General features: G+C 36.8%; 1 protein-coding gene across 3 annotated transcripts in view; it reads left to right on the top strand.

Annotated features, from left to right (window-relative positions):
- Positions 1-15,679, top strand: part of DYM (dymeclin) — a 395,381-nt gene that overhangs the window by 55,434 nt on the left and 324,268 nt on the right. For all 3 annotated transcript variants that reach the window (XM_005886705.2, XM_070361533.1, XM_070361534.1), the window contains 3 exons: positions 972-1,024; positions 6,802-6,895; positions 7,849-7,982. In XM_005886705.2, coding sequence (XP_005886767.1) covers positions 972-1,024; positions 6,802-6,895; positions 7,849-7,982 — 281 coding nt within the window. The remainder of the gene's footprint in view (positions 1-971; positions 1,025-6,801; positions 6,896-7,848; positions 7,983-15,679) is intronic.

Here is a 15,679-nt window from a genome sequence, read left to right as displayed (position 1 = left end):
TTTGGATATTAATGCCTTATCAGCTATATGATTTGCAAATATTTTCTCTCATTTGGTTGGTTTGACTTTTCACTCTGATGATAGTATCCCTTGATATGCAAAAGTTTTTAATTTTGGTGTGGTCCATTTGTTTTCTTTTGATGCGTATGTTTTTGGTGTCATATGTAAGAAACCACTGCTGAATCCACTGTCATGAAGCTTCCCTACTTTTTAAATCTAAGAGGTTTATGTCTGTCTCTGTCTATGCCTCCTGTCTCTGTGTCAGTTTGCATCTGCCTCCGTTTTTCTATATATTTATAAATTATTGGAGTTTATATATGTGTTTTGTCTCTTGCTTTGTTTCTTTTTCATTGTTTTGAACTGTTTGAAAATATTATAAAAAATAATGGCATTTATCTAAAGAAGTTTAATCCTATGATAAGTACTTCCCTTGAAGCTGGGCACATGAGTTTCCCGCCTTGTGCTCTGCGTTTGGAAATACCTTTCTTGAATTTTTCTGTAAGTCCCTCCAGTCCCACCCCTCCTCTCTGCTTATGTACCTAAAAGGCAGTGCACCCCAATTGCTTTTTTTTAGGCGTTTCATGTTGAGAATTATAGTAAATTTTTTAATTACATTGAGAATAGAAGCTTTATTTTGCTGATGTTATTATTTACCAATGTACACTGTATTTTCCTTCTGAGTTTTTCTTATGTTTATTTTTATATATTCCTTTAACTGGTTAGTATGAACATGATTGAAAGTAAAAGTCGCTCAGTCATGTCCAACACTTTGTGACCCCATGGACTATACAATCCATGAAATTCTCCAGGCCAGAGTACTGGAGTGGGTAGCCTTTCCCTTCTCCAGGGGATCTTCCCGATCCAGGAATTGAACTGGGGTCTCCTGCATTGCAGGTGGATTATGATTAGTGTTATAGTTAGGAACATGATTAGTGTTATAGTTATTAATTACCTTTCTTCTCTTTCTCCAGTACTGAGTTGAAGCTCCTAGAGGAGGCAACCATTTCAGTCTGCAGATCTTTAGGTAAGGAGGAAAAACGAGTGTGTGTGTGTGTGTGTATATGTGTGTGTGTAATGTGAGGCAGTTATTTTAAAATTTCTGTTAACAAATTTTGTTACTGCAGTATGAATTGAATTAATGAAGTGGTATGTTTTTGATGATGATAATTATAATAGTACTAATTATTCTTGGTGCTCATTGATGCCACTGGAGGGTACCATTCAGTTACCAGCAGTGAGACACATGGTTGTGTAATTTGCAGTCATGGTAATGGACTCTGCTAAGACATAGAGCTTGTTCTTTTTGCAAATTTTGAAATACTGAGAAACCCCAAATATTGTTTGTTTTGTAGTTGCACGTATAGGTCCTAGAGAATATAGGATCACTCATCCTTTGCCAGTTGCAAAAGATGCTGTTGTTGGTTATGTTAACTAGAATAATTATTACTCATTAATAGGAAAATATATTCGGAAGCTCCTCAAGTTAGTAATAACAACCTTGTGTTAATGGTAAAGTGCCTGAGCTCTGGAATTATTTTATGGTCTTAATTATAGCTCTGCTACTTAATTATTAGCTGAGCTTTAATTTCTTAATCTAAATTGCAGAATTTTCATGAGGAAAAGTCAGATAACATGAAATATCCAGTACAGTGCCTAGCATTTGTCATTATTCATTATTTCTGTCAATAAATGTTACCTTCTTTGGACCTCACTTCTCAAATACTTTACTTTCAAATTGGTAACAATTGGAAAGACATGTATGCCTTAAAAAATGTGGATAATTATAGTTACATTTCATTGTTGCTTTGAAAATTAGAGATAATATATCTGTGAAACAAGTGGTGTACAAGAGCTTAATGAGTGATGACAAGCTTGTTTTTAAATCAAGCTTATGGATATGCTCCATGTAAGCTAACTCCCATTTAACTTACTCTGCCAAAAACAGTCTTTGATGAAATATTTTTGCTTTTAAAAACAAATTATGTTGGTAATGATAGAGGTGTTATTATAATAGTTGCCTTGAATTTTTTCTTCAGTTATAACCATAGATTTTGAGAATTTTGTATTAAATAGAGCTGACTTTCAAAAACCTGTGTGACAGTTTGCTGAAAATTAATTTTGTGTAACAATGATATCAATGCAGTTATTATGATATAGTTTTTAAGTGACCTTGGGGTTTTTACAAAAATAGCATTTTTAAATTGGGAATAATACTTATTAATACAATGTGGAAAGCATACTAAAATGTAAAAAAGGCAGTATTTGTTCATATTCCACAACCTTTTTAAAGCTGTTGTTAATATTTTGCCTTCTGTTATTTCTTCTTTGGATAAACATTTGCATACATATTAAATACACTATTTCAATCTGTGTTTTTCACTTGATATTATATGTTTAAGTATGTCATTCTGTATTTAAAACCACTTTGGAGAATAGCAAAAAAAAAATCACTGCTATCTTTTGTGATAAGATCAAAATCTTAGCAGAGTAGAGTATTCTGTGTGTATTGATTTATATGCACAGTTTTATGTAAGTGATATTATTTATATGTTATTTTCACTTAGCAGTACTCAGGAGCTTCTTTTTATGTCAATAGATATAAATCCGTATAGATTTATTTGAGGGTTTTGTGGGTATATGACAATTCTCTTTTATTTTTTGGTCTGAAAATGTTTTCATTTTTCCTTTACTTTTGGAAGATAGGTGTGCTGGGTGTAGAATTCTAGGTTGGCGGAAATTCTTTCCATACTTTAAGGACACCATTCTGTTATTTTTCTGGTTGTTCTCATTTTGTTGAGATTAAAGCTGTCAGTGTTAGTGTTGTTCTTTTGGAAAAAAAAAAAAAAGGTTTTCCTTCTGGATACTTTTGCATTTTTCTTTTTTAATCCTTTGGTTTTCAGCATCTTAGAATGTGCTCAGGAGTATCTTTCCTTCCTTCCTTCTTCCCTTTGTACCTTTTTCCTTCCTCTTTCCTCCCTCCTCCCTGCTTGTTAGATCTGTGGTTTCATGTCTTCCATCAATTTTGGAAAATTCTCAACCATTGTTGGTTTATATTAATACATTATTTCTGTCTTGTTCTGTCTTTTCTCTCCTTCAAGGGTCTCTGTTATACTTCTGTTAACATTTTCACTATGTCCCATATATTTGTTAGGCTCTTTTTTTTTTTTGTTTTTTGTATTTTACTTTTTTTTTCTCTCTGACCTTCCATAGGATATTTTCTATTAATCTGTCCTTAGTTTACTAATCTTTTTTTCTGTTAAACCCATCTACTGAGATTTCTAAAATGAAAGTTAAATTTTAGAATGGCTTTAGATTTATAGAAAAGTTGCAAAACCATGTAGAGAGTTCCCATATAACCCTCATCAGTTTCCTCTATTGTCAACAACTTACATTTATATGGTATATTTGTCCCAACTAAAGAGTTAACATTGGTACATTACTATTATCTAATCTTGACCTTTTATTCAGATTTCACTAGTTTTCCCACATGTCCTTTTTCTTTTTCAAGATGCTGCATTGCATTTAGTCATCAAGTCTGCTTAACCTCCTCTGGTCTCAGACTTTCCTCGTTTTTAATGACTTTTAAGAGTTTTGAGAAATTCTGGTAGAGTATTTCCAGAATGTCCCTCTATTTGTTTGATGTTATTCTCGTGGCTAGACGGGACTTACAGGTTTGTAGGCATCACAGAGGTGATGTGCTGATCTCAACACATCATATCAGGGGTGCACGCATGAGTTGCACTGATGATGTTGACCTTGACTATGTGGCCAGTGTTGTGTTTGTCCATTTTCTCCACTGTAAAGTCATGTCCCTTGTTCTCTGTTGCATTCGTTTTGAAGGACAGTTTTTCTAGATACAGAGTTCCTGGTTGGCATTTATTTTCTCTCATCCCTATGACTAGGTTATTCCATTGCCTTTTGGCCTCTTTTCAGATGGAAAGTCTGCTGTTTAATTGTATTGTTGTTCTCTTGTAAATAAGTCTTTTTTGTTGTTGTTAATTGCTGTCAAGATTTTGCCTTAACTTTGACAAAATTTTGAAATTTATTCTTTATTCTATTTGGGGTTTTACTTAGATACATAGATTAATGTTTTTTATCAATTTGGGGATGTTTGGGGCCATTATTTTTGTTGGGCTTTTTGTATTCATCTTTATTATTTATCCCCTGGATCTACACATGAGGCTCTCTGGGTCCAAGACAAATTTCTTTACCTCATAGTGAATTTTAAGTGGATTCCTGTTTGTCTCCCCCTAGTTCTTACCTGTTAGGATAGTACTGTCAGAGCCAAGGCAGTTGTTTTATGTAAGGAGGTGAAGATTGCTCTGTGTTCACCTTGTTTACTTCTTACCAGTTGTTTTTTGGGACTTGTTACCTTTGAATCTGTATAGCAAGGTATCAGGTGAGACGATTAGTGTTGAGTGTTCTGGTTGGAGTAGACAAAAGTACTTTTAGCAGTTAGGCCTGCTAATGATCCAACAAATAAAACTTTTGTTCAGTTCTATAGAATTTGTATTTTGTTAAAGGATTTCCTGTTTTTTGGGGTGGAAAAGGACTGTCCTCATTCAGCATTTTTCCTGAGCATTGATTTTTGTGTATTTCTTCATGGGTGTTTTAATTCCTTATTTTGAAAAAAATTCACACCCATACAAAGGCAGACAGAGAATAATAAAATGACCTCCCATATGTTCATCTCCCAGTTCCAGTCATTTTCAACTCATGGCCAGTCTTGTTTCATCCGTTGTTCAGTTGCCTAGTCATGTCCGACTCTGCAACCTGTGGACTGCAGCATGCCAGGCCTCCCTGTCCCTCACCATCTCCTGGAGTTTGCCCAAGTTTGTGTTCATTGCATCAGTGATGCCATCCAACCATCTCATCCTCTGACGCCCTCTTCCCCTTATGCCCTTGATCTTTCCCAGCATCAGGGACTTTTCCAGTGAGTCATCTGTTCATATCAGATAACTGAAATACTGGAGCTTCAGCATCAGTCCTTCCAATGAATATTCAGGGTTGATCTCCCTTAAGATTGACTGGTTTGATCTTGCTGTCCAGAGGACTTTCATGAGTCTTCTCCAGCACCACACTTTGAAGGCATCATCTGTATCTCTCACTTATTTATTGACATATAAACATGTGTAGAAAAGTGCACAAATTAAAAAAGTGTATATGAATCCAAAAACATATCCTCACATAATTAATTTGGCACAAACCTTAAGCATTATATTTTTCATCCATAGGTATTGTGGTATGTATCTCATAGTAATGAGTTTTTAAAGGAAAAAATACCATTATCTACTAAAAACAAATTTTTAGTATCATAAAACATCCAGTAACTGTTCAGATTTTTATTTGTCTTGGTTTGTTTGAATCAGGAGCCAAATAAAGTACACACATTTTTATTAGTTAATATGTCTTTACAATTCTTTTTCATAGCTAATTCCTCCTGAATTTGTCTTTCCCTCCCCCCCCTCAATTTTTTCTTATTGAAGGAAGTGGATAGTAGAATTTTCCACAGTGAGATTTTGTTGATTGCATCTTCATAGATGTTAACATGTCTCTGTTCTCTATGTTTTCGGTATATTGGTTACTGGACCTTGGGCATCCATTGGGTATTCCCAGTGGGAATAGGTATTTTAGTGAGGTTATTATCATTATCTGAGTATTACCTAGACTTTGCTTGAACTCCTGTGGACACAGAGAATTCCTTTTTCACACAGTCATTTTAGTTAACAGATTCAAGCTCTAGAGTCAAATTAGTTTTCTATTAAGTGTTATCATTATCTGAATTTTACAGGTGAAGAAACTGAGGTACAGAGAGGTTAAAGAAGTTGACAGGTGTCACACAGATAGTCAAGTGGTGGAGTTGAGCTTTGAACACTTTCTGTAGTCTAGTTCCACATGCTTTTCTGCCTTCCTGCCGCACGCCGTCTCAGGAGCTGCAGTGTGCAGGCTGAATTGCTCTGAGGCATGTGGAATCTTCCGGGACTTTTAAGCTAAACCCAGAGCTTAAAAGTAGGAAATTTTTGATTCAGAGTGAAACTCTAATGATATCTAATCACATGCCTATTCTGGATTATGAAAGCTGGACAAAACCTCCCTAACTTAGTTGCCCCTTGGTACTCATTAGTGGAGTTCTCCACCCAGCAGCAGTGGGCATCACCTGGGAGACTGTCACAGATGCAGAATCGCTCCACACATGTGGAATCAGAATATAAACTTTAATGAGAATGCTGTGTGATTTAAATGCATGTTGAACTTTGAGAAGCACTGTCAACTTGAGTAGTGTAGGGTGGCCATGGGATTCTGCACTTCCAACAAGCTCCCAGGTAAATGCTGTTGCAGCTAGTCCATGAACCACACTTGGATTAGCAAGGTGCTACACATTTATCATAATGAGAAGATTATGCATTTATTTGGGTCTGCTCTCAAGCTGTGTGCGACAAGAACACATACCCAGTAGATAGACCTGGGCTAATTGGACAGTTATTGAATACTAAACAGGTGTGCTCTAATGGTGTACTTATTCCCATGTACATCGTTTCTTTACAGTTTTGAGTTCTGAGATGAGATAACTTCTCCTATAGTTTCTATCATTATCACTTGTAAATAATTTTTTGCTGTTTAGAATTAAGACCAAGCAGCAATTTCTCTCATTGCTAATTCCCCCAATTAGATTTGAAATTGACAATAAGCTTGGTCCCTGAGCAACTTCAATTTGATATTTGGTTTTAGAAATGTTATGATATGTCCACTTTGATTTCAGTCCTTAACTTTAACTTTTTAAAACCTTTTCTTCTCTTGCAGTTGAAAATAATCCTCGAACAGGAAACCTTGGTGCACTAATTAAGGTCTTCCTTTCTAGAACCAAAGAACTAAAACTTTCAGCAGAATGTCAAAAGTAAGCTGGCTGCTCTCTCTAAATTTAATTTATATTTAACAGTATGACAATTATTCACTTATTGGTAGAAATAGGTTATGGTCTTTTGAAAGCTATAAAGGAATTATTCTCATTATTCAGGGAAAAAGTAAAAGAGGTTTTAATTAACTGTCCAAGTCATTAGGGTGAGATTATAAATTCTTGAATCTGATTTTAGTTAGCATTTTAGACAGTCTTTATAAATATGTTCTTTAAGAAGATTAATTGTGTAACTATTATTAAAAAGTTAATTTTTTCCTATTTTCACTGCTGAATTAGTTTAATGACTTAGTGTGAGTATTATTTCATTCTACATTTGTGTCCTTTATTTCTTACATATTAGATGAATGAAGTTTCAGATTAGACATTATGGTTTTATATTTATATAGTGGAAGGTTCACCTTTTATGCACTCAAGAATTTTTTGAAACTATTTTTGGATGATAGTATCTTAAAAGATTGCTCATTTCCCTGTTTCCAAACAATTTATGTTGAATTCAATTAAAATTGTTCTGAGTCCATGATTATTAATACAAATAGCAGGTATACAAATACTGTACAACTGGTGATGCCCCATTTAAAATTTGGTTGTGTATTTGCATACATTTTCTTTGTTATTGTATTTTTTATTTTTTCTGTTTTTAGTTTAGTTTTGTTTGAATTGCTTGTATATGGGACAACTATAATGTTAAGAACAAAGAGCAGTCATGCCTAAAGGAAAAAGTTTTTCTAAATTGACTCACTGTGTAAAATACAGAATAAAGTATGAGGTAAACTGTAGTACATGTCATTGGCCCAGTGTCATAAATCATGGGCCATGAAGAAAGATATGGACATTATTCTAATATTACAAGCAAAATGAGAAATCATGGACTAGAAATAAATGGATTGTGCTCGTGATTAAACACTGATTTTTGTGTGATTTGTTCTTTCTAGCCACATCTTCATCTGGCAGACACACAATGCTTTGTTTATTATTTGCTGTTTGCTGAAAGTGTTCATTTGTGAGATGTCAGAGGAAGAATTACAACTTCATTTTACTTATGAAGAAAAATCTCCTGGCAGTTACAGTAAGTCTTGCCTTAGATGACGTTCTGGGGGTAGCATGTGTAACATAAGGATAGAATTTGAAAAATAAAAATACAATTTTGAAAATTCTACTTTTCCTCATAATTTTCATTTTTAAATGACCTGATACCATTCCTATTTCTTTGCCTATATTAATTTAAGCTAGCTGAGACTCATAGATTTTTTTCTTTTTTTTTTTTTTTTTTTTTAAATAAGGGAGCTGGTAGGATTGAGACTTTTATTTATTTTGACTTCTGTATATATCACAGATATTTCTTTTTTTAGGAAGCAAATGTTAATTTAAATGCCATTACTGGGCTTCCCAGGTGGCATAGTGGTAAAGAATCCTCTTGCCAAGGCAGGAGACGCAGGTTTTGTTCCCTGGGTCAGGAAGATCCCCAGGAGGAGGAAATGGCAACCGCTCCAGTATTCTTGCCTGGAGACTCTCATGGACAGAGGAACCTAGCGGGCTGCAGTCCGTGGAGGAGGGTGGCAAGGGGTCAGACATGACTGAGTGACTGAGCATGTGTGCATGTACAGTAGGCTAGTCCTATTAAGGGAGACAACCAATCAGAATTACAGACTTTATAAATGTTAAAAGTTACTTTCGTGGGACATAACAGTCTCTAAGTCTGGATATATTTGGGACTCCTTGATCAGAAATAACAATTTTATTTTATTTTGCTTTTATTCATCATTTGTTCTTTCACATCAACCTACATACAAATATTCAATGGCAAGAATGTGACAGGACCTCATTAAGAGCACAGTAAAATATAAACAAAAAAGGTGGAAGCTCAAGCTTTATTTTTTTTTAAAGAAGTAACAAATAATTCTAAGTTATAATAAATGCTACAAAAAAACCACATTTGATATGAAGACAGAAAATAATAGATTGGAAATAAGATTTTTCATTCTTCTTGACTACAGTAATCTTTTGTTCTTTGAGAAATAACATTTTAAAGGATAGTTTTATGATGCCAAAGTGTATTGTCTTTTTCTGAAGTTATAGGAAGAGTTTATCATTTTCTCCTGATACTGGTGAGAATTTCTTTTTCCCCAGAAGTTAGGAGGGCCTATAATTTTCAGGATCAACTGCTGGTGTTTCATTTCTTAGCATTAAAACTTACAATCTGGAAAATAATGAGATTATTAACAAATGAAATACAAGGAATGTAGTTTTTAAAACTCTATATTTAATTGAAAGATAATAGCTCCACAGTATTGTGTGGGTTTCTACCAAACATCAACAGGAATCAGCCATAGGCAGACCTGTGTCCCCTCCCTCTTGAACCTGCCTCCCACCTTCCTCGCTGTCCCACCCTTCTGGGTTATTACAGAGCCCTGGTTTGAGTTCCCTGAGTCACACAGCAAATTCCCGTCGGCTATCTGTTTTACATACGGTAATGTGTATGTTTCCATGTTAACTCTCTCTTACATCCTTCCCTCTCCTTCTCCCCCACACCTGTGTCTATAATTCTGTTCTCTCTGTCTGTCTCCTTTGCTGCCCTGCAAATAGAAGGAATGTAGTTTTGCATCTACCTTTCATGTTTGCTTCTCTCTTTATCAAGGCAAAGGCACTTTTGCTTCTGAGTTTCTTGGGTTCATTTTTTCAAAACATGTCTGCCTTCATTGGGCTTTCTTGCCCACATAGGGCTTTATACATTAATATATTTAATTTACTACTTTGATAATCAGCCTTCTATATTTGTTAAATATATACTGGTGTTTAAATGATTAGAGCTTTTAATGGGGATTGTGCCTTGCATGTGTTAGTTTTGTTAATGTTAGGCTTTGTCTTTGTGGTCCCAACTGTGCCAAATGTAGTTCTGTTAGTGAATTGCATTCCTTTCCAGGAAGTTCTGTCAACAATAATGGAGTGAATGTTCATCCCCACTGAGCCTGAGAGCATAGTCCAGCCATTACTTGCAAACCCAAAACTTTGTTTTGCGTTATGTGAGAACAATTAGGGAAATGTTGTGCTTTGTTTAATATAATATCATTTTTATTTTAATATAAAAGCATTTATTCATGACTTACCATTGAGAAGACTGATGTGCTTGAGAGATACAGTGTACACTCTCGGTCACCTGTGCTGGACCTGTACTCCCCACTCGCATCCATGCTTGAGAACCATGGTTTTGTTGTACATCCCATCTGGCTTCATGTCGAGTCAGGGCAGATGACACTCCTCAGTCATGGCCACTTTATCACGATGGTTGTCTCACTGAAGGAGCCGTCCGTGAGGGTGGGTAGTTGATGGTTCTGTGTGTTGACAGACTGTCCTCTTCCTTTATTTGCTTAGCAGTTCAGGAGATTATAATGCTCTTTTGTTCTTTTCATTTGCAGCTGAGCTGCTGTTTGTCCACCAGCTTAAGTCCAGTGGACATCTTCTTAAGGTTAAAGACTTGCTGTTTTTGGCATATGTAATTTTATTTTCATCTTAGCTTTAGGTTCGTTTGAGACTCCTTATCACTACTGTAAGTCTTAGTGACATTGATATTTTCTGTCAGTGTCTTTTTACAGTTTATAAAGGTATGATACAATTAAATGATTGCACAGATACTATTGAATGGAAAAAAATGGAACCTCACTGTACGGTAGCTGAAAATATTCATTGATTAGCCAGTGTATGAATATTTGACTTAGTTGTGTGAAAGACTGTTTAAGAATAGATAAATATACAATGGTAAGGATTCTTTGAAGGTTAAATTGACAAACGTAGAGGACTGTCTGCAAACAACTGAACAAATCATCTGAGGCGTTTTAGGATTGTTGGGTTATTGTAGCATACTGCATTTTTTTGTTTATCCCAATTCACTGCAATATTGCCATGATCAGATGGGTATTGCTGCCATATTCAGTGAGGCTGTCTTTATGAGGGTAAAGTGACTCTCAGTATGCTTTCAGTCTATAATTGAAATATGTGAAGATTTCATATTTGAACATTTTCCTGTGGGCTCTGTATGAAGTGGTAGTAGATTGTTTGCTGGAGGGAATTTGTATCATTATGCAAAGATAGCTCTTTCCACGATTCCATGCTTTCAGGAATAAAGGGACAAAACCAGCCCTAGGCAAAACTGTGAAGTACTACACAATTGTCTGCATTCTCCCTTTGCTTTCAGTGCAAGTTTTTCTTTCCTCAGTGTTGGTATTATGTCCTGTTCTTGCTGACACAGTAACTGATATTTTACATTTTGTATGCATAAAGCCAATATTTTAAGTCCTTGGGGACCTAAATCTGTTGCTGGTTTCGTTAAGCATTTACAGTGGCTTGTTTCCTTAAGTCTTTGATAATGCTGACTTTGAACTTCTATTTGTTTGATCTTAATCTAAGGCCCCAAGTAAGAGAGGGATTTGCATTTGCTTCTAAAGGGACCCAGAGACCGCAGCATCGACCACTGTAGTCTCCCTTAGCAGTTCTTGGCTTAATGGGGCTGCCAAGTTCAGTGTCCCAGTGGCCAGGCTGAAGGCTTAGGTCTCCCAGTAGCTGGCTTCATCCTCAGGGACACCCTGTCCTTAAGAGTTTGCTTCTTGCTCAGTGTTTTACTTCAGATTCAAGCCACAGAGTGTTCGCTTGTGGTTATTCTTTTTGGTTATGGTGCTGGGGTCCTTGGGAGATTTCCTTTACTTTCTGGAAGCCCATTAGTGCACTGAAGAGTTTATTTTAGCCAAGAACTCATTATTTTTGTACAGGAGGGCTCTTTGGAGTAACCACTCCACAGTACTGCTGCCAGTGGAAGGCAATTATAGTTTCTTACAAAGTTTAAAATGAATTTTTCAAATGAGGGAAGATATTGGATATTGAGAGACTGAAGATAGAAGCAAAAAAGAGGCAGCCTTGGCAGGGAGAGCTGGGTAGAGCAGGGACTGTGGGCTTGAGGGGCCTGAGAACCAGTTAGCACAGCTCTGTGCAGATTAGAAAAGAGACTTGTCAAGTCCAGGTAAAAGGCTTGCTTGAGTACGTTTTGTTGGCACAGAGTAGTTCAATATATATATATGTTTAAAATTTTTTTTTCATTTATTATTTTTTATTGGCATCTAATCGCTCTACCATATTGTGTCAGTTTCTGCTGTACAACAAAGTGAATCAGCTATATGTGTACATATGTCCCCTCCCTCTTGAGCCTTCCTCCCCTCCCCTGTATTTATTTTTTAAAATTATTTATTTTGTAGGACTTGATCTCAAGCATAGTGGATTAAATATACATGATCATCTTTGCTGTCTCCTGAAACCCCCAGAAAAGTAAAGGAATTTTGAACAAGTTATGAATTTATTAGGTTAAAGAGAAAGAGGGGGAGACAGTGTTAATCACAATTTGCAAGTTGGAAAACTGAGTGATGCTGAGCTAAACTGACCACTGAAAGCTGGGAGCTAAATGCCTTCAGGGTTGGAGAATTCCAGAAACAAGCCAGTTCTTGCCACAGAACTCTGGAGAGGTTTAGGAATTGGAAGTGCCAGGTGTCTCCAAAGGCAGACAAGCAAGGGGATTGACTGGAAGGTCTCTACTCTTGTGACGTGCATCATGGGACCACCCCTTTCCCAGTTTAATACTGAAATCTGTTCTCTCTCAGAGGCTGGACCAGCGGGTCCTCCCTGTATAAGTTCTCGGACACGGTGGAGGCAGTGGTGTAGGGAGAACAGGGTTGGGAGAAGAGGCTACATGTAAAAGAGTAAGGCGTCTTGACTTGGCTTCTAGAATGCTGACACTAGTGGGGTTTTACTCACTCCACTCCCTTTCTGCCATAAGTGGATACTCTTCTGAATAAATGAACCAAAAAACAGGGAAAGACTCAGAGAAACTGACATTTGGGTGCCCTTCCATGAAGCATCTCAGAGCCCTCCGCTGGCAGCCCCCGCGTGGCAGGCTGTGCCTCTGCACCTGGAGCTTCTGGCAGTGTGTGCCACCCCCTGGCAGGTAAATGGGAGCCAAGGATCCCATACAGGTGAGAAAACTTACGATTTATGAGAGACCAAAACGAACAAGAAAAAATTATATGAGATGGAAATTTACGGGAAAAAAGTCTGTAATCACACCTCTGGAACACAACCACTTTCCTTCACATTCACGTCTGGCTTAAAACTTTTTTGAAACTATTTGGAATTACCTTCCAAATCTGAGGTGTGTTTGGAGGTGCTTAGGCTCCCACGATGGCGGGCTTTACTGCTCTTTCTCCGCTTGCTCTGGTCCCTTACACCTGGGGCTGATAAACCAGAAATTGTGTTGGGGGCACACAGTTGTGTTGAGTGATATGTGTTTTATTTTTGTCTTAACATAAAACTTCATAGTTTAATCTCATTAGTTATGGATAAATAATACAAAAAAAACCCCACAATAGTTGAAAAATGTGGCTCAGAGAAAAAAGAAAGTGTAGATTTAGCATAGATTTATTCTTTTAAAATATTCAGCTTATAAGATTTATAGTCTGACTTTGCAGAAAAATAAAGTGTTTCTAGGAATTCTTGACTTGTTTTTGGTCATATAATAGGTGAGAGTGTGATTCATGGTATTTCTTTCTCTCCCCTTCTTTTATGTAATCAGTGGAATAGAATGAATTAAATTTTACTAACAGCACATTTTATGATGAAATCTCATAGACTGTATTATCCTTGAGGGTAAACAGAAGCATTTCTGTTTGACCACAGTAATAGCACTCAACCAGAACTATTGCAGATTTTATTGGAATGGGTAGGACACAGGTTTATAAATATTGTAATGCATGGAAATGTAGACCAGTTTTATTTTTAGAGAAGAGTGAATCCATTTGCTTTTCCTTAACTGATTTATGGGGGCATGTTTGATTTTACTAATTAGAAGCTTAAGTATGATCTTTAACACTTTAGGATAATGCCAGTATTAGCTTTACAACTAAAATAGACAGTAACCTAGACCCGCAGAAAAACCATGATTTTTCTGAGTGTGAGTTGGTAATAAGTATAATCTAGCTATGTGTCTTCATTTTAAGAGTCTTTTACTCTGAACTTTCAAGTCCTCTTTGGAGTGCGGCTCTGTTAATTCTGAAGTTTTAAGTACCTGTATTAGCACAGTGTTGGGCAGCATTGAGAAACTGACAGTTTGACTGTTTTAAATTAATTAATTTATTTATTTTTGGCTGTGCTGAGTCTTCGTTGCTGCATGGGCTTTTCTCTAGTTGCAGAGAGTGGGGGCTACTCTTTAGTCTCGGTGCAGAGGCTTCTCACTGCAGTGGCTTCCCTTGTTGCGGACTCTAGGGCACATGGCTTCAGTCGTTGTGGCACGTGGGCTCAGCAGTTGTGGCTCACGGACTCCAGAGCACAGGCTTAATAGCTGTGGTGTATCTTCCCAGATCAGGGACTGAATCCGTGTCTCCTGCATTGGCAGGCAGATTCTTTACCACTGAGTCACCAGGGAAGCCCTAGTTTGACTTTCTGAATGTAAAGAAAACAGCAGCCATTTGCTCTCTGTCTTTTAATATTCCTTTCAGTAACAACATGTAACCTGATTTAAGTGACCCGTATATTTCTTTTTTCTGGCTGCTGCTTAGTTTTCTATCAGTGATATTTTTTCCCCTTCCTTGAGTAAATGCTGTAAAAATTTTTCTTTTCTCCCTTTCTTCCACACCTGCCATCCCTCTGACTCTGATGGGAGGCATTTTATCATGACAATGTTTTATCATCTCTGGTTCTCTCCCTAAGGTCAAAATGAGACAGTTGGGTCTTCTCTATGATACTGAATGGGTGCCAAACAGAAAGCACTAACAGGGACCAACCACAGCTTAGTTTCAGGTGTAGATTATTAGAGCTGTGAAGTGACGTGAAAGTCTCTCAGACGTGTCCAACTGGAGTGGGTAGCCATTCCCTTCTTCAAGGGATCTTCCCAACCCGGGGGTCGAACCCAGGTCTCCCACATTGCAGGAGGGTTCTTTATCAGCTGAGCCACAAAGGAAGCCCATTAGAGCTGAGTGACCAGAAATCTTGTCTTTCTGTATCTTTGCTTTCTCGTGTTTGTGCCTCCTTCTGCTGATACTCCTAGGGACTACTGAAGTGGCGTTTGGGCTTTAAAGTGGGAGAACCTCAAGGATGGGGTGAGGTTTCAGTGGCCTTGTTCTGCAAAATATTCTTAATAAAAGATTGTATTTATTCATTGTTTGAGATATTTAAGTCAAGGACTTGGGTATGTATTGATGGCTGTGTAGGATATCACCTTGTTGTGTAAAATGATCTGTGGTATTTCCAGTCTCTTCCTTAATGTGGCTCAGAATACTCACCAGGGATTTGTATGGTCTTCAGTGACACTTGGATTGGTTGACTGGATTTTTTTTTCTAGCTTTGTATAGAAACAGGTCTTTAAAAGTAATTTGTAAATTCCACCCCCACCCTCCCTTTGGAAGTCTGAATTTAGGTTAAATCTGAACTCTGCCACTTATTGTAGGTAAATAGACTCTTTGAGCCTTGATCTGTGAAATGATGATGATACCTACTCCTTAAGAGTTATTGTTAGGATTAATGTGGGCTAGAGAGAATGGAATGTTTATGATTTAAAGTATTAAAATATTTGGCTGGAGCTATAGAGGCAATTTAAAACTCTAAGAGATTTAAAAAAGCACACACCAACTCTGGTTTGTAAAACTTCACAATACAGTAAACACATTCAAATCTCTGCAAAGTCATTTACTCAGAGAACATCAATTTACTTTGTCATGGACCTGCAAACTGTAA

The sequence above is a fragment of the Bos mutus genome, chromosome 24 (assembly GCF_027580195.1).
Source record: "Bos mutus isolate GX-2022 chromosome 24, NWIPB_WYAK_1.1, whole genome shotgun sequence".
NCBI classification, from domain to species: domain Eukaryota; kingdom Metazoa; phylum Chordata; class Mammalia; order Artiodactyla; family Bovidae; genus Bos; species Bos mutus.
The sequence above is the reverse complement of the archived record's forward strand: the minus strand, read 5'-3'. Positions and strand labels throughout refer to the sequence as shown.